This window comes from Scophthalmus maximus, chromosome 16 (assembly GCF_022379125.1).
Source record: "Scophthalmus maximus strain ysfricsl-2021 chromosome 16, ASM2237912v1, whole genome shotgun sequence".
NCBI classification, from domain to species: domain Eukaryota; kingdom Metazoa; phylum Chordata; class Actinopteri; order Pleuronectiformes; family Scophthalmidae; genus Scophthalmus; species Scophthalmus maximus.
This window is the reverse complement of record NC_061530.1, coordinates 404,791-424,257: the sequence shown is the minus strand read 5'-3', so window position 1 is coordinate 424,257 and position 19,467 is coordinate 404,791. Positions and strand designations below refer to the sequence as shown.

The following is a 19,467-nucleotide window of genomic DNA, read 5'->3' as shown; positions in this document are numbered from 1 at the left end:
TCTCTCATCACGAGCTCTAACTAGGAGCTGGATAATTAGACACTTCAAAGGCACCTGCCCAACTCCCCCCCCCACACACACACACCCCCACACACCCCTCACCCCATTTAAAAGCATGTTAACTCCTATCTGAGGCCAGCAGGCTAATTTAACTTTTGACATTTGATAACTACTGAATGAGAGGGATCAGCCATTTAGCTGGAACAGGATTACCTCCTCCAACCCCCTATCCCCCCACCCACCCAGCCTATCATCCCCAGCAGCTCTCCTCCTCTTCTTCTTCCTACCCTTCAACCCCAAACCCCCGTTTCCAGTCAGGCCGGATTCATTAATTTTCCTGCTGCTAAGCACTTTATCAATGGCTGGTGAAGGTCTAAGTCCGGAGTGGACTCTCTGTGTTCCCCTCCCTCTTCTGTGGTGATTAGGCCTGTGGACGTTAGGATCCGTCTGTGTAATTCACTGCTCATGTGTTCTCTTACCTGCTATGCAGCTCAGCAGAGAGAAGTGTACCTATTTAAAGAAGAGTGAAAGTCAAGAATACAATTTTCTGGTGATTTTGTAAAAGTCACCTTCCACACTGAAGTGCCTACACAACAGGAAATGGATACAACTCTTCATCCGATTGTAGTCGACATAATAACCAAACTGTGCATCTCAGCCCACAGTCTGATAAGGTGTTGAGTCTCAGGTGGTTAGACTTCAGTTCTGTCTCCTCCAGCTGTTTGTGATCAACTAAAGAAACCACCATCCAGTTCTTATGATTGAGATATTTTCCCTTTTCTGTCATCAGACAACTGAAGTAGTATAAAATGGGGATTTGATGCCAGTTGTTAAAGCTATCTTTAAAACAGCTGAACACTAATCCCTGTGTCTGACATAATAAACATGACTCCTGACATAAAGTTTGTTAACTTTACTACCACACAGAGCATGGCTAGGCTTATCCGATAGTTTCTCCCACTCACACCCAGCCATTTTCAGGCATATCTTTTTGGATTTCCACTTTGGAAAACTTCATAGCACCACACAGTGGCACAGCATGGACAGAGGAAAAGATTCAGATTTAGACAGCTAGGTGTGGGTGTGCTCTCTCTGTGTGCACACAAGTTTAGGATACATTAACTGCTTATTTTTCATTCTTTGTAAGTATAATTTCCAAATATAGCTGGTCACCTTATGACATTAGAGGTAGAAAAGTGCTGGCAGTTATTTGCATCAATAACTCTACATTAGTCTCGGTCTAATGCCTCCTGCTGAATGTCTACATTACACATGACTGTGACGGATGTGGATTCAATGACCAGCACGCCTTTGATGCTGCAGCTGGTAAAGCTTACTGTTCCTGCATTAGGCCGTTGTACTAGAGAGCATGACAATCAGAACTCCAAATACCAACGCATACACAACTCAGCTCCCACGTCCTGCTCATGCATCGAGTTACCTGGTGTTACAGTAGGATGTTCAAATCTGATTGACTCGACCTTCTGCCCTCAGAGCTTTACACAATAGTTATTTAGAATAATAATAGCTCATTTTACAAATGTTCTCTCTCCTGAAGACCTAAAAGATCCCAAATGACCTCACGAAGAATCGTTTATGAACCTATCAATCCTTGTTTCCCACTTACAATCCAATCGTCATTACATTACTGATGGTTGGGCCAACCGACCCTCACTGGGCCTACATGAATGGAAATGAATGGGAATGCCTGCATCAAAATGACAGTGTCTGCAGCAGACAACACAGGGTTAAGGTTGGACTGTAGGTTTAGACAATATGTTGGACAAGACGCTGGAGGCTCCCGTATTAATCTGAGCATAACCTGTAATCGCTACATGTGGATATTTTTCTGCCAGGTCCGATCTATTCACAGTAAAAACTAAAACTTGAAATTGCTCATCTAAATATGTTTTTCAAATAACATTTTAAACTAAAATGATAAAATTTAGAAAGTATTTACTTACTACAAACTTTAATATGTTTCCTGTGTAAAATTGGCCTCAATACATAATGTAAGGTGGCTTAACAGAAAAAGAGCTATGGTTGGGGATAAGAGATTGGTTGTACAGTAGATTTGTATTTCTGTTTCCTCTGACAGTGGCAGATATTTAAATGTGGCTGAAAAGTGAAAGAAGAGAGGAACCTACGATGACGTTATAAAGATTTAGTGATTATTTGTTTTTGAAACCAATGTATTCTTATTTTTGATAGGTCATAAAAAAGTTGTTTTCGCCTAATGCTGAGTTCACACTAAACGATTTTAAGCCCGATCTTCCGCTCGCCGACAAATTCTGGAGCTTGCAAATCAGAGGAAAATCAGCGTGAAATCGGGGTTTGCAAATCGACACTCGCTGGCTATGAGTGAACTACCCACGACGCGATCAAAGTGACTCACGAGGCCTCGCCGTCGTCTGCCAGATATCTATCAGCTAAATATCTGGACGTGTCGGGGAACCATCTCCTGTGGGAGCTGTGATGTGAGTGTGTCGACATGGAAACCACAACAACACTCTTCACACATATTCTCTGCCTTTTCCTTTTACGTGTTTCTGAAACAATCATCACACAGACTATATGCGGGGCTTGTTTCTGTCATGTTGTGCGTTTTCCCTGATACAGATAATGAGCGTAACAAAAGTAACCTCGAGCGGACTTTACTGCCAAACCACATATTAACACGTCAAGATGTTTCTCTCCGTCCACACAACACACAAGAGTGTCCTCTCAAACTACTTCCTGTTTCTAACTTCTTCATTCAGAACATGTCCTCAAAAAGTCACATGAAATTATCAATGATGCCACACAAGTCCTCCATGATAACTTTCAGCTGCTGCCACCAGGAATGCGTTTCAGAATGCCCTTATGTAAAACAAACAGGAGGAAGTGACGACTTCCAAAATCGTGCAGTCGTCCGAGGCATTAGTCTGCAACGACAACGAACCCTTAACACCTCCCCAACCCAATTGTTAAACGCAGCATGAAAATGCTTTCAAAGTGCAAAATCTAAGAAAAATACAAGATATGTTAGGTCGATTTTCCGCCATCTTTAAATTCCAGCAGCCGTGACAACACGCATGTGCAAGTTGAAAAGAGATATTTTCAAATGTTTCACACTGGACCGCACTGGTCCAGATGGTTTGTTTTAATGATGTGACACTATGGCAGCCGCAGTCCCGACTCTCTGGACTTTAGCAAGGTCCCGTCCGGTCCAAGTTTGTGTGTCTGCTCAACCTCATGATAAAGCTGCTGACAGGTCCCTGCACTTTGTGTGTTAAGGTCATGTTGAAAGGTTCTGTGAATTAAACATATGCTTTAAGGCATTTCAACAAAGTTTTGTGTTCAATTTTGATGCATTGTGACACCTTTTTACAGCAGACACATATCGTTTTAAAATATGCTTGATATAAAAAATATTAAAAATATATATTGATATCGGTATCGTCCCTGTTGTGAATGCAGTACTACAGTACCTGTTCTGTTGCAGTGAATATGGTTTCAGGGTCAGTTTGCATGGTGTCAAACTGTGCCGCGCAGTAACTATGAATTGATGTTATGCAGAAGTCAGATTATATCTGTATTATTTTCTCAACAAACTAGATCAACAAGTGTTAACAGTTTAACTAATGTTTAGTGGTTTAAATAAATGTGTGCCTTTGTTATTATTAGTTTGCACAACATTTATTGTTTGAATTTGTGTTAGTATGTAAACTCCACAGTAGATCAATTAAAATGATAAAGGATTTGAGCAAAACAGAATCAATCGGCACAACTACAGGTGATTTTCTCAAAAACGTAAGAGTTTGAGCTGGCCTCAAAACTCAAAAGTCTATTAGTTGCCTTGAATCTTTGAGTTTGGTGGCGGAAAACAAATTATTAAATTAACTGTGAACATTTCACTGATCATCTCTTCATTGTATCAACATATTTGTGACTGCACTATGTAATTAGTCATAAACATAATTTCTATGAGAGGGGGTTGTTGCAGAACCATTAAGGGCCATTTTCCTTCTTAGAAACAAATTTGTATTATAGATTCAATCAAATAACCATTTATCAGACAGAATGTGTAGATGTTACGATGAGGTACATTCAGAACAGCATTGAGAAAAAGCTAACTTAAAAGAGGGACAATTGGTCAGTTTGACCCTGGTTGCATCAAGTACAGATAATGGTTAAAAATATACAAAAATGGAAGCTGCTCCTTTTTTGTTTCATACATGGGACACATTCCTCGATCTGACCCCCTCCTTCTTCTTCCTTGATCTTTTCACCTTTCGGTTTTCCTCATATCTAAGCGTCAACACTCTGTCCTTACGTCCTCCCATACTCCTTCTCTCAGTAATGAGCTCCCCTCATGTATGACCTCTCCTGTCACTCCCACCAGTGGAATCCTCCACTCTCGCCTCCTTCGCTAATCTCTGCAGTACTTTGCCATTAATCCCACATTCCACACAGGGATGGGTGCAGCAGCTCAGCTGACACGTTCCCTTTCTAATCTGGTGTTTTTATTGGAATGAATCAGTGGGATGGTTTTTCAATGATCATAGAAAAAGTCTTCTCTGCTCTGGCTACTTTAGGACTCACCCATTGCATGATGCATTCCCTCTACATCCTTCATTCCACCTCTTTAAACTCTCGACACCCCAGCTCCTGTACCTCGCACTCACTCTCTCCCTGCCAGTCACTTATTGTTTCCTGCTGTCATCCCTCCCTCTCAGGTCATCTTCCAGTTCCCATGTCTTTCACAAATCTCCTCAGACCCACTCTCACCCACTACCTCCCTCCTCCCATCTGCCTCCCTCCCTCCAGACCCGCAGTGGGACTGTCGGACTCACGCAGCCCCATGCTGAGCTGCACCAGAGCCAAGCCAGAACAAAGAGCCCATTGAGCCGAGAGGAGAAATAATGTGGACTGCCCTTGACAGCACTGACGATGAAGTCATGAGGTTTCCAAACAGTTAATAGTCACGGCCCCATCCTCCAGTTAGACCAAGTGTATGTGTATAATTGTCAGAGAAAGTGAAAGAAAATTAGAAGTGATGATGATGTGTCTGCATGCATGTACCACTGAGTATCTACAGTATGCAACGCCTGTGCACATCTTAGAACATGTGGATGGATAAAAAGCTTTTAAGAGCGTAATGAGATACTCCATGAGACTCAGAATGTGCTCAATCACTTTGTAAATACCACAGAGGGAAAACAAAACCTTCAGAGAATTGCACTTTGAGTTTTGGCTCCACTCCAGCTCTGTTGAAGAACACCCACCCCACCCCACCACCAGACCCCTTTTCTGATTGGAGTCTGTCTGGCGCAAAGTCTGACATGAGACACATCTCCCCGGGACCGGAGTTGTCGCCGCCAGGCCCACACTCCAAACATCATCAGACTCACAGCTCCAGGTGAGACCAGGTAGGATAGGGAAGACAGAGAGAGTCGCTTGTGTATTTGTGTCCCTGCACAAAAGCATGAATGTGGGAGCATTAATCTCAGAGCCACTGAACGGCCAAGGTCTATTAAAATGCCTTTACTGGATCACTCGCTTGTCAAGGGGCCTATGAGCTGAGTTGTGCTCAGGACAAGGGGAAGAGGGGGAGGCAGGGGAGAGAATGGTGAAAGACAGCTATGCAATTGATTAATATTAGGAGTTAAAATTGCACTGCCCCTCTGCTGTAAGCTATAGACATTTGTTTCCCCGCAAGTCGAATGTTTCTTTCAAACCCTGTCTCTGCTACACATCTGAGTTCAATTCTCCGCATGCCCTCTTTCTGAAAATCAATTCCTCCTCCTCTTCCCTACTCTTTTCCTCCAGCTCTGCGAAAAAACCAGGGTGAGGGGATTACACTGTCCCTCCCCAGATCCAAACAAGACAACAAATGGTTCTTATTAACTGACAACCCCCCTGCCATCCAGGAGGAAGAGGCAGAAAACGGCAAAGTTTCTGGGCTCTGTCTGGTCGTGGCTGCTCTTTTCACACTTCAAGTCTGAGCTATTTATGAGAACCCTGGGAGAATGCATGCGCAGCACCAGAGAGTGGGAACAATGGAGGGGAGAGAGCTGCTGCTTTTCAACCTCTGCTTCTAATCAATCACTAGAAATCACTGCCATGGTTTATGGCCTTTGATCCTGGCTCCTCTTTCGACTATGAGGGAGAGATTTGGGTGGGGGGAGCAGGACGAAGGGTGAGAGTCAAGGTCCAGGGGGTGTGGAGGTCAGGGGAGAGAGATTAGGGGGAATAGGGCCTTTTGCTCTCTCGAACCACGATTTGATCCAGTGAGCTCTGAGCACAGAGCTGAACATGGTCTGGAACACACAGGCCATTTGCAGACCTTACAGAAATTCTCATATATTTCTGGATGTTTTGCTTTACTGCCAATCAGACGGTTTTAATGTTGTCTTGGTATACCAATGCTGTATCTTTAAAACTGTAAATCCAGAAAATTTGATTCATCATGTTAATTATTACAGTTTATTCATCATGTTAAAAAGATATCTTCATGCTTGAGATCAGCTCACCAGTAAGGCCTGTCCTTCTCCATGCAGTCACTTTTTTCATATAAACTCCAACCCTGGTGGTTGGCAACCATTATTTGCTACTTCATCCTCTGATACCCATTCAACAAGAATCCAACTGTGGTAAGGAGGTGTGTATGAGAGGACGCGACAACAGATCCTCCTGGCAGGGTCAGGACGCTCCTGCTTTGTTCTCCCTGGCAGGAGGGAGGCCACTGAGGCCGAAACAACAAATGCACAGAGTGGTAGAATAATCAACTGCTATTTCTCCACTTTATGGGTTTATGAGTTTCTGGGGCCTCCCTCTCTGAGAGGAGTGAGATTTGGCAGGGTGGCAGTGCTGCTGGGATGCAGCAGGGCCGCTGGTCGATCACACTGATTTGTATTTGTGAGGCTGGTCATTTGTTCAGAGACTTGTCTCTGACCCGGGTGACCTCGGACTCCCAGGCCTTCTCTCAGCATGTCAGTGAAAAAGACCTCATGTTCCTCCAGAGAGCCTTTGCGATGGTCATATTTCATATTTGCCATAACAATCTATGACTCAATTGATATTGCACTCTGTATCAGTGTACATTAGGAATTCATATTCATATTAAAAATGTTAATGTGCAAGAATTGACCAACTGTCAAATTCATACTCCACACAAGTAGGGGGCAGCATATTAAGGTTTATAAGTACTTCTTCATCCTCTCATGGTGCAATACAGTGACTCACTATCGCCTCTTGTTGTAATTCAATTCAATTCAATTTTATTTCTATATCGACAAATCACATCGTACCTAATCTCAAGTTACTTTAAATTGTACAAATGGGTATTACGATACGAGGCTAGCAAGTTAGCATGCTAACTTCACTAGATTTCTCTGCAACACAATAATGTCTGTGAAATAATGTCAAAAAAGTCATTTCATCACATTAAAGTGATGATTTGAGTTAATTTTTCCTATGATTCCAATCTTGTTTCCGTAGTTGGACATTCTTTTTTGAATAATAGCTCAGATCTAGGAATTTGGCAACATAAATAAAAATTCCAATGACAGGAGTTTTTAACAAACTCTGTGAAAATGATTATTTAAACAATCAACAGTGTTTTGTGTGGTTGAGCATCCACAGCTTTCCTGTGCAATAAAAGCGATTAAATTATTCCTGACACTTCAGACGCTCCAACTTTGTGCTCCGTACCTTCGAATAGAGTGGTTTAATAACCAACTGTTCATGTGCCCGTCCTCTGGCTGCCCATGTTTCTTGCTCTCTAGCAATGTGTTCCCAGAGTTCAACAAATTGCAACGGACCGATGTTCCAATAACAAAGTTTCCATCCATGTTCACACTTGTAGGATGAGCACTGACCAAAAAGAAAGATACAATTCCACTACAGTTAAGTTCTGGCAGCATCTCCACGGCATACTGCAGTGTAGAGGACGTGGCTTACTTGCATCCTCCAGCGGTGAAGGAGCAGCGGAGCTCCGGCAGGCAGCCCTGGGCAGGCGGAAGTGTGCCAGACAATAGAGCCCAGACTGGGCTGGACTGGGCCCGGCAACTGAGGTTCCCCTCCGCCCTGATTAGCAACGAGGCTAAGCTAATCCTGCGCCTCAGGCCCCTGCAAGGTGGCTCTGCCAAACGCCTGTCTTCCCGCTGCTACAGGAAATTGCCTTCAGTGCAGAGGTCCATGAAATGGCTATGGCTCACCACTGGAGGGAAAGCACATCCACTGTGTGTGCACGTGGATCCAGTGTGACTTATGGTCACAGATCCCAATCTACAGGTAGGAGGCAGTAGGTATATATGATTTCTGTTTATTGAATGATTTGTTGTTTATTTATATCCTATATCCATGTACCATACAGAGGTCAGTTGACACTAAAAGCCAGTTTTCCTGTGTGGAGTTGTGTGTCAGGCTCTATAACGCCTCCTCCATTGTGCTGTTTGACCTGTGGGCCAGGCGTAGCTCCCATGAGGTCCCTTATCCCTCCATCAGTCCTCTCTCATTAGCCACCACAGGCGGAGCTCAGAGCAGGGCAACACAGAGGGGCCCCGACTTCCTCTTCTGGTCCCCCATGAAATTCACACAGCACACATACAGATGGCAGTTGTTATACACAAATAAATACAGCATTTCTTGAAATAACCACTAGCTTGCCTCTTTTAAAAGAAAATGTCAATTTCATAAAGAGAGCAGTTGTATTTCTTCACATTTTCAGATCCCCATCAGATCTCCTGATGTTGAATCATTAGTCTGTATTTCATGTCAGGCAGTGTTCATGTTCATTTTATGTATTTATCAATCATGTATTCCCTTCAGCTACACAGAGATGATCTGACTTGCCACAGTGGACCATCGTTTCGGAGGAATTAAACAGTGATTTAAAAAAAGTAGCAAGCAGAGGTGGCAACATGATGAGGGAGGAGGAGGAGGAGGGGGAGGAGACTGGGCAGGACACAGGAGAAACAGTTGATTATGAGCCCCATCAAGTGATCAATGATTTCATTAATAAGACGGATCACGCGGCTGTCATAGCTGCGACGCAAGCCCAGGGATGATCCGTTACCAACGCTCCATTTCCCCCAAAGCCTCTCTCGCTCCCTTCCTCCCTTCTCCTTCTCTCCATGTCTTTCCGATATTGCTTCCCTCTGCCAACGACAAGGGAACGCCAAAGAAACAAGGGATGGAGCTGGGTGTTGACGGAGATGGACGGTGGGTTAGTCATGAGGAAGGGAGGGTATGGAGGGTAAGAGGAGGGAGGAAGAAAAGTGAAAATCAATTTTGAAACCCATTTTCAATTAGGGGTCCACAAGCTGTTATCACAGGTGTCCCAGAATGGGGGCCCGTAAGTGAAAATGTCTCCTATCCGTTTCTGAAATGAAACCTTATCTGGGAGGCACAAAGATGGCGGGGAAAGCGTATCTGTAAATTACTTTCCATCCCCGCTGTTAAAGGGAACTTTATTTCTGTCAGATGACATTCCCCTCTATTTTGATAATTTAAATGGCTGCCTAAAAAGAAGGTTGCCCCTCACTCTTCCTCTATCTCACCCCTTTCTCTGTATCATTATTCCCTTCCTTCCTGTCAGGGTATTTTTTTAAAGCTGTGAAGTGTTCTTTTTCTTCTTTAAACACTTTAGCCACGGTCTCCATTTGCTGTGAGATTTCTCTGGTAACCTACACTAAATCCGAACAGTTGCTGCCCTTTAAGGCTTAACTTGTGCCTCTGAGACCCTTGCTCTTGCCCCTTTAAGCATGGCCATTAAAAGACCCCATCTCATCCACTTCTGAACAGGGTCCAGTTCTTCTCCTCCCCATTTTCCCCAAGTCTCGTCCTATTACTTACCCTAACTCCCTCTTTCCTCAAATCAGCAGCACCCATATCATATCAAGTCCAGCCAACCAGAAACTTTTTCCCATCCCCAACACTTTTTTATTCAAAAATTATCCCATGACGGCAGGATTTCTACAGCCACGGAGCATGGACATCTTTTTTTTTTGCCTGAGACCCAACAAAAGAATCAGAGGACTTTGTGGTCCACCTGCCTGTCGAATGATGAGGGTGGGAGTGGAGCCTACCCCCCCAACCTCTCCTAAAGAGCACCAATCACAGCATTGTTGTGGCACAGTCGGCCCTTTTGAGCTGTCAGTGCAAGAGGAGGGGGCACGGAGATGAATGGCACACAGGATGAAGCCACCATTTAGCCAAGCATGTGGGAACGCTCTGCCAGGACTCAATAATTACTCTGTGGCTGCTCAACTTGGAGAAAACTCACAGATTGAGGACAAGAGGGGACAGAGTGGTAGCAGGACAAAGAACTATCCCTGAAAAAGCTTAATCAGTTTCCAGAAAAAAAGAGGAGTTTGCAAATCAGAACAGATTCATCTGATGAGATCAACACCAGTCTGCTCACTGATCCCAATAAAAAAGACGTACGCCGTGTCCACTCCTGCTCCTCATACTTATTTTCAACTTTTCACAACTTATCATAGTACACTGTTGCTGGGCACACCACGGGGTTTCCACTGCGCTGAGATCAGGGGCCGCCACTCTGCATGACGGGGGAAAATACTTTGCCACTGGGGTTCCACAGCTGCTCACAATTACCTTTTGTTTGGATGGAGGCAGCGGGGCAAGGACTACGGGGGTCGAAGTGGAGGCGAGTGTAGGGTTACACCTGATAAGAGGTTATGAGTTCTGGGGGCGACTTGGGAATGTGCTGTAATTATAACCACGAAAAGAATGTGCAACCTATCTTATGATTCCGAGCAACTGATTGGAATCTAAAAGGGACCTATCTACACAGATAAGTATCATCGCTCCCCACCGTCAAGTGAATTATGAGTCTACTGTATTCTAGGGAGTGTGGCACTGCTTCAAGCTGTGTATCTTCTGACGTGGCGTTTCAAGACGAACCCTGTGCTGTAATTAACAGCACATTACCAAGACAGAATCCACCATCACGGAGCCGAATTGCATCCATGCTTTTTCTACAACTAACTTTTTTTTCTTTGCTGCTTTTTCAACAAATTAAACAGTGCTGGCCATCTGGGAATGAGTAAGAATGAGTGTGCCCAAGACGCTTCAGGATGCATTACCTTACCCATATCCTCTGATAACTCCCATATGGGCCAAAGTCACAGCAGTTTATTTATCATTTTGTCTCTCGTTCACACTTGCGGTGATTATATTTGACAACAGCTACAGAAAACTCTCGATCAGGCCACCAGCTTCAGCTACGAGAGCCGACCCTCGACCTTCCAAATCCTCTCACTGCTAATGACACTGTGGTGATCACAACTCTGGTTCTGTGATGACTTTAGCTGGATGCTCCAAGGCTTCCAATAAAACCTGGCTTCTAACATTCCTTGAGTCCAGCATCTGGATTGAGAGTGAAAGTTGAATGACGACAGGCCTAATGAACTGTAATTCGAATAGCATCTGTTAAAGACATTGATATCTAAACATGACTCACTGTGAAGCATGAGGATCTGTGCATGTGTACATCCTTAAATCATGTTTTTGGGAGTTGGTCAGATTCATATATAATACATACATAATACATATATATATATATATATATATACATATATATATATATATACATAAATATATATTGTTGTGTGTGTGTGTGTGTGTGTGTGTGTGTGTGTGTGTGTGTGTGTGTGTGTGTGTGTGAATATTAGGGCTGCAACTAACGATTAATTTCATAATCGATTAATCTGTCGATTATTTTCTCGATTAATCGATTAGTTGTATGCTCCATAAAATGTTGAAAAATTAGGATCGTGTTTTCAAAATCCCAAGATGATGTTTTGTTCTGTCCACACACCAAATGTATTCAGTTAACTGTCACCGAGGAGCAAAGAAATCAGAACATATTCACATTTAAGAAGCTGAAATCAGAGAATTCTGACTTAATTTTCCATAAAAATTACTTGAACCAATTAATCAATTATTAAAATAATTGGCGATTCATTTAGTAGACGATTACTAATCGATTAATCGACGAACTGTTGCAGCTCTAGTTAACAAATGTCTTAAAATAGAATCTCTGGATTTTATCTGAAGAAATGAAGATGTTTACATTTTAAAATTGTATTATATTCTTCCAGGTTACAAACACTAATCTTTTTACACTTATATTCAGTGGAATATAGAGAGCTCCCTGAGTAGAAGCCGTGTTTTTGTGCCCCATGTTCCTAGCTGATAACTGGCCTGAGGGACTGATCCCCCAAACCCCTGGAACTCTTTTGATATATTAATGATAATCATGGCGTCTGAGTGTACAGGTATGTATGTATGAATGTACCATTTGAAGTGGTACTGGAGGCCACCGCCTTCTCACTGATGTCATTGCGCACTGAAGAGCCCTTGGTCGCCACAATGGTCTCCACTCTCTTCTTCTTCTCAGCTGCTGAACTGGCCTGGGACTGGTTTTCCATGGCGATCGCTCATTCCTTAACACCTCATGAAGACGAGACAACTGGTGGGGAAGAGGAAGAAGTGGTAAGGTGAGACATCACAAAATGAATCCGATCACACACACTCATCTCTCCACTTGCTAAACCAAAAGAAATCATCTCTGCGATTTGGGCATTACATTTGTTTCTTGCTTGATCGACCACACGTTAAACATTTCATCAATAGACTGCCTCAAGACAAGACTTCAGCACTGGGAACCTCGGGAGGAAAACTTCAGACCCAATCCTCTCTTCTCACGATGCCCAGAACCCGAGCAGGGGTTAGTCCACCAGCTCACCCTGATGTATTTGAAGTGTCACAATAAACGTATGACTTCTGACTTTAAAAAACAACAACTCTATCAACATAGTAATGCAGGACATCCTGACTCTGTTTTATACATCATAATAGATGTAAAGGCAGCTTGTGGATATTCCAATAATCCTGCTCCAGGAGTCTTTCCAGAGAGAAAGGAGAAACCTTCAGGGGATACCACAGAGCGAGAAACATCCACAGTCCTGAAAAACAAGGGTTGTTTGAAGGCCCCTTTGGGAATATCATGGTGCCGGGCAATTTTTCTTTCAAAGGATAAAGGTGGTTCAAGTTAATACTGTTTGTGGGTTTAGAACGGGTTCAGCCAACAGTCTAGCAGACATGCTGCTCAGTTCAGCACCTCAGAGGCCGTCTACCAACTCGGCTCTATGTAGGTCACGGAGGTGTCTGATTATGGAGACAACATGGCGATACACCACAACCGACCATTTGCACAAAGTAAAGGGCAGCTTCATTTGCTCCAATACAAAGCCTTTACTTAGACGCCCTAATTCATGGATGATTACTGGAAATATTTAGTCTGACTGAGATGTTTTTTTCAGTAAAGACAAGCTAAAGCCCTATCTGTACTATTTAATTCTCCTACATCCCATAAACATTTATGGCTCCAAAGAGTAAAGTCAGCTATAATGCAAACAGAGGCGTGCTGCTGAAACTGCAAGAGAAGGGTGGTGGGGAGGGGGGGGGGGGGGGGGGGGGGGGGGCAGCTTTTACTAACTCCCCAAGGAGGGAAAGCAAGGGGAAGTGGTGAGGGGTAAACCTCAGACAAACACTGTGCGCTTTGTTTGTTTAGTTTTTTCCCCCCAACCCCCTGAAAAGACCAGAGTTTGTCATCCATCCTGACCCGGCATCAACATCTGTAAGCAATTGCTGGCTGAACAGCGGAGAAAAAGGAAAAAAAGAAAAGAGAAAAATGAAACACAATGCAATTACTCCCCTACCAATCAAAACAGAATTAAACAAGAGTTTGTCCTCTAATCATTCCCACATGCATACATATGTAGCCGTCATCCATAACAAAGACGTTTTGTCCTTCGTGCACAGATATCATCTCAACGCACTGGTGCATGGATCTGATAGAGGGGATGCTTTCATTTCTGTTTCTAACAGTTAGTTAGAAAGTTAAATGTTAGAATATGTGCAGTGCATGTATGTCTGCATGTTTTTTCAGTTTCTCTGCTCATATCTAATCAGCCCTTTCTTTTACTTTTATGCTTTGATTGAAACACACTAAAATGATCAGACAAAACTCATTCTAATGAGCAAAAGCAGCGTCGGGGAAAAGAACCAAGAGAGGAGCTACTTTAGAGCTGTTGATGAAAAGCTTTGTGTGTGTGTGTGTGTGTGTGTGTGTGTGTGTGTGTGGAGTGTGTCTTCTTGTTTCCCCCAGGTGAGTCAGACCCCTGCAAAAGGAGCTGGAAGGCCTGAATACGAGGGTTGGGAGTGGGGTTTGTAGGGAAGGAGGGGAGAGAGCGGGGCATTCCGCTGGTCAGGCAAATATTCCCAAGTCCAGGCCACTGAAGCGTGTCTGACCGGCCTTTTGTGTTCCACAAGGCACGCCACATTTCCAAAGCAGCAATTAAAAGCAGGACCTTTTCACCCATAATCCCTCCGACCGGGACGCCCACACCCGATCCTGCAGATGTTCCTGTCTTCACTTTCACCTTTCCAGTTGCTCATTTTCATCCCATCCCGACAACACAGAGGCACTTCCACCTATGTTTACAGCACGTCAAGACATTAGCGTGTGGAAAGAAAGTCCTGATGTAACACGGTTTTTCTATGTTTGTCCTTAAAACTACAGAGAGAGAGATCCTCGAATCAGTGAGAGCATCATTTTCATGCAAACCTCTGAACGTAAACTCAAGAAACCAAACTCTCATCAACTTATAAGGCAGATGCAGAAATCAGATTACTAAATACATTTACATTAGACAAACCCTCTGTACGAGGACACAGAGGCCTGGCACAAAGGAAGGAATTACAACCAGGCACTGGTTGCTGTTGTTACCCAAACTAAATGTTAATTTCATATTAATGTCTTTCCCATGAAATGTCTGTCCTACACCCAATTAGAGAAGAGAGAAGGAGGGCGTATCTTTATTTGTGTTCAACTGTAATCCTTCCACACAAAAAGGGAGGCGATTAAACAGGTTTAAAATACCACAATTCAGACTGTTCCCTCGGAAAAAAAATCTTATTTCATAAGCACATTAAGCAAATCAATTTAACATAAATTATACGCCTCGGTGACAAAGGCACTGAGTTGAAAGTCATCTGCAAATTGTACACATCAAAGTGTAACACTGAAATAAACTTTTGGCTTTGATAGAAAAAATGCAGGGTTTTTTTTAGTTCATGCTTGAAACTTAAACGACAGCTACCAGCATCAAAAACCACGGCCTTTAGTTACTTAGAGGCCGCGTCTTTACAAGCCTACTTTAATGAAACAGCTTAAGGTATACCTGCACTCTGTATCACACACACACACACACACACACACACAGATGCATAGAAACTAAAGGACATTTCTATATAAACTCTTGAAGTGTCTTCTTAGATTTGGCAACCCCCCTCACAGACGAGGTACTGTGTTTCTGCTCATTTCATTAGGGCGACCGTTCAGTGTCGAGGGCCCCTCGAGGGGGAGACTGGCAATGCCACAGCATTCATCATCATTACATCAGCGACCACCGAGATCTGCTATCTTAAGCTTATCAACACTGTAGAAACGCAGCGCAGCGCGGCGAGTTAGAGGCGAGGGGAGAGATGGGAGATGGAGACGATTGAGCAAGATTGTGAGCAAAGGTGGGATAAGAGGGGGAGAAAATGAATGGAGAAAGGGTGGAGCGTGAAACCGCGCGTGTGTGTGCGCCTCACTTTGCCCCTGCATGCCTGCACATGTTTTCCAGTGTTTTTGCACATTTTGTAGCTATGCCAACAACATTAAGGGCACAGCTGGAATAACCAAAACACTGAGGCTGGTGGGGGAGGAGGAGTCCCTCAGCAAGATTAGCTGAATCCACCAATAAAAGCGAATGCTCGGGCTCGAGCTACATGTGTTTGCATTGGATAAGGTCAATGAGTGGACGAGGCCCCTCGAGGAGACAGTGGAGGTGCTTACCGGTGGTTGGAGGACCTGTTCCCAAACTCAATGACTCTCTGTGGAAACCACATATTTAGGTTTGTGTGCTGTGTTCAACACTGCATTTATGGACTGCCCTTGGCCTTGGAAGGCAAAGGGGAAGGGGAGGGGAGGGGAGGGAGGGAGGGAGGGTTGGGGATTTGGTGACTGTGGTTTCCATTCACCAGAGAAACGTAACACTGTGCCCAGATGGCACTAAGTCTGTCCTACAGCTGATGGCGACCAGTCCCTCAAGTTAGGGCCATTTAGCTGGATTTAGTCACACCCCGCCACACACACACACACACACACACACACACACACACACACACACACACACACACACACACACACACACACACACACACACAGACACACACACACACACACACACACACACACACACACACACACACACACACACACACACACATCAAATCCCAGATATGCACACGCAAACTGGTTTAGTATGAGGCTTTGTCACCCTTTTGTGTGCTGTGACATGGTTAAACTATTCAGATTATTAGTCATTTGCATGTTCACATTGTCCCATCAATGTGTGAGTCCAACGTTTATTGAATAAAGTTGATACATTAATCAAGATTATTTGTTGGTTCATGTTTTAAATCAGTAAATCATTTCATTAAAACATGGCAATGTATAGTGTGTTTTTATAATTTGTCTGCCTTTATATTTGACAAAAGACGCTCTATCTTGACTAAGACATATAGCATCATAGTATTATCACCACACAAATGTGCACAGCACAAAACTTGAAAAATGGAAATCCTGTGCAAATAAGGGGTGTTTATATTTTTTGTCAAGGACAAACAGTGCACACACAGCCCATCAGTAGCTTTCAGCGGAGCTAATAAGATTATCCTCGCATGCGTCCTGGTCCCTCAGACCTCTCCACTTAGGATGCTTTGGAGGGCTGGTGAGGGACCCTGTGTATTGCACAGCAGAATGAGCTGAGTGCATCTTACATTCCTGGGTAACAAACCCACACGATGTAATCGTAATGCTTACACGATGCCTATTTTGCGCTTGCTACCCAGTAGATAAGGGCCAAATAAATCATGCTCCACAATGGAAATCTTGCGCCTTTCCCCCACAGCCCGCTGCTTATTAGATTCTTTATTTATATATTTTGACTTTGCATTTGTTGTGAGCCACTTGTGTCGGGGCAAGTGGGGCTACGAAGACTGTAACAATGGATAATGCAGGCGGCTTTATTGCTGTGGTGGCCCAGTTAGAGGTATTGGTTTCCTCTGTTCTCCATTTGATTCATTTTCTTCCCATGCTCAAAAGGTAGAACTTCTGTTTGATCAGATACTTTCCACGATTCTTGAGGAAAGAAAAAAGCTGCTTGATCAGTTATTTACTGGTGTCCAAAGCAAATAATGCAACATATTACTTTAGGGTTCAGGGAAGGAAAACAAAAGTTTTTTGCCTTAAACTTCCTAAGATTAAGATTAGCATGCATCAAATTATTTTCCCCTACTTGTAAACTTTGTTTGTACAGCATCCAGTGCACATACACTTGAGACTGAATTTATTAGAAGGATTACAGACTGTTTTCCACCCAAGTGGCCCCTGCACATGGCACATACTGTAAGGCACAGGAGAGAGGGTCTGTATCCTGTCAGAGGGCCTCTCCTCCCCAGTAAAAACACTCTTGTGTTTGTGGAGGCATTCTTCATTCAAGGCTTAGAAGGCGCTCTGCATGAGGCCACAGCCAGTGTGCAGCGACACCATCCTTTGCTGTGCTTATATAGCGAAAGGGAACATGTTATGCCTTGTGCTGTGTTGTTTGAGAAGGCACTTCCTATGTAATGCCTGTGCTTGTGCATTGCACAGGAAGAAAGCGGGACTGCCTCGACTGTGTTGAGGAGCGCATGAGCCGTACACTGTGACGGTGTGCATTGGAGCGGGTGCATCAGGTGCTCTACACACCTTTCAGGATGCAAGCACGATCATACTGTGCGCAGCACATAAATAAGGAAAGGGACCCCAGGGAGGAGATGAGTGAAGGAAGAGAAATTCCTGTACTGATGAAAGCCCCACAAACATCTCTCTCTGCCTCCTCCTCAGCCGTGCTCTCAGGGACGGATCAAGCAGATAGATGGCCCTGTGCGAGTGCAGTGGCAGCAGGTAGGGCTTCAACAGAAGGTCTTCACACTTAGCCCAGGGGAATGCAGCATTTGATCCTCTTATCCTCATTGCCTTAAACAGGAGTGTGTGACAGAGAGCAGTGCTTCTTGAAGGAAACTGAATGACGCGGAGCCTTTTCGAAGGCTTAAAAGCCACAGGTTATGGAGTCATTGTGAAACTGCCCACTTGGGTTCCCTTTCTCTTCAGATCACTTTTCCCTGCTCCCTCTCCTACTCTCCTTCTTCACCTCCTCCTTTCTATGTCTCTTCCCTCTGCTCCATTCCTCTGTGTCAGTGAAGTGTTGAAGCGGAGTAAGTCAGCGCTGTTATGTGATTAATGATGGGCCCTGGCATCTCCAGGGCTGAACGCTAACAACAGCCAGGGGGCAGCGCAATAATGCACAATAATAAAGCCAGCAGACAATCAGCCAGGCAAAGCAAGGCCTATTAGCCAGCCCCATCAGGACGGCTAAGTGAGAAATTAGCCCTTCCCAAGCCCCGCCACAATTCATCAAGTGCTGCCCCTGAGTCCCCCCTGCAGAAGTCATAATGTTTACTTAAAGACTGGCCTCGATGCCCCAGTGGTGAGCTTTATTGGCTCTTATTAATTCCCGTCCTGGCCCTCATGGCCATGCCATTTAAACCGAATTAAGGGGGTGAAAATTGGATGTGATGAAGTTGTCTCAGTGTTTGGCTCTCGCATGTGATAAAGACGGACCTAAACAGAGGGAGACTTGGAAAAAATAGGGATGGGCAAATGAGTCGGGATGTAAAGGAGTGCTCAATGAAGCTGTCCTGAAATGCGCTGCAATAAGTCAAAAGAATGCTGATAGAGAGAGAGAAAAAGAAGAGAGACTGAATAAATGGTATTGCTTTAATGCCAGACTTCCTGTGTGGATGGGAACAGTTCCAAAAGGCCAACACTGGGTCACACATTCCACACACGCAGACATGGATGATTTTGTTGCATCTCTCTGTTCTCCTTATTTTTCATCAGACGGGTGGAAAATACTTTCAAACAAGGTATTTAAACCTCATCAGAACCCCAACCTCAACGCAACACGTCAGTGACATACAGGGGTGTACTCACATAAGTACATGCACTTAAAGAGGTGGCTGCACAAGTTCAACCAAAAGAACAATGAATCCCACTCGTTAAACCAGTGACGTTTTCATCAGCTGAGTTTTGGTTTTTCACCTTGAGTGACACTCGTACTGGGTTCGGGTTGTAATGGGGGCTTTGCTCTCATTACTGAAATCCCAACAAACAATAAATAAGTGTAGTTGATGGTGTGACCTTACTGGCCCTTGTGCTGGTCTGTATGAACATAATATTAGTGCACGTATGGGCAATTAGTTACCAGTAATGTGCATAGACAATGGTGACAGAAAGGTGGC

General features: G+C 44.1%; 1 protein-coding gene across 1 annotated transcript in view; it reads right to left on the bottom strand.

The window, feature by feature from the left end:
• The window catches only part of gli3 (GLI family zinc finger 3), a 90,235-nt gene that overhangs the window by 61,680 nt on the left and 9,088 nt on the right, over nucleotides 1-19,467 (bottom strand). The window contains exon 2 of the mRNA XM_035611633.2: nucleotides 12,308-12,481. Within this exon, the coding sequence (XP_035467526.2) occupies nucleotides 12,308-12,440 (133 nt within the window). The 5' untranslated portion in view covers nucleotides 12,441-12,481. The remainder of the gene's footprint in view (nucleotides 1-12,307; nucleotides 12,482-19,467) is intronic.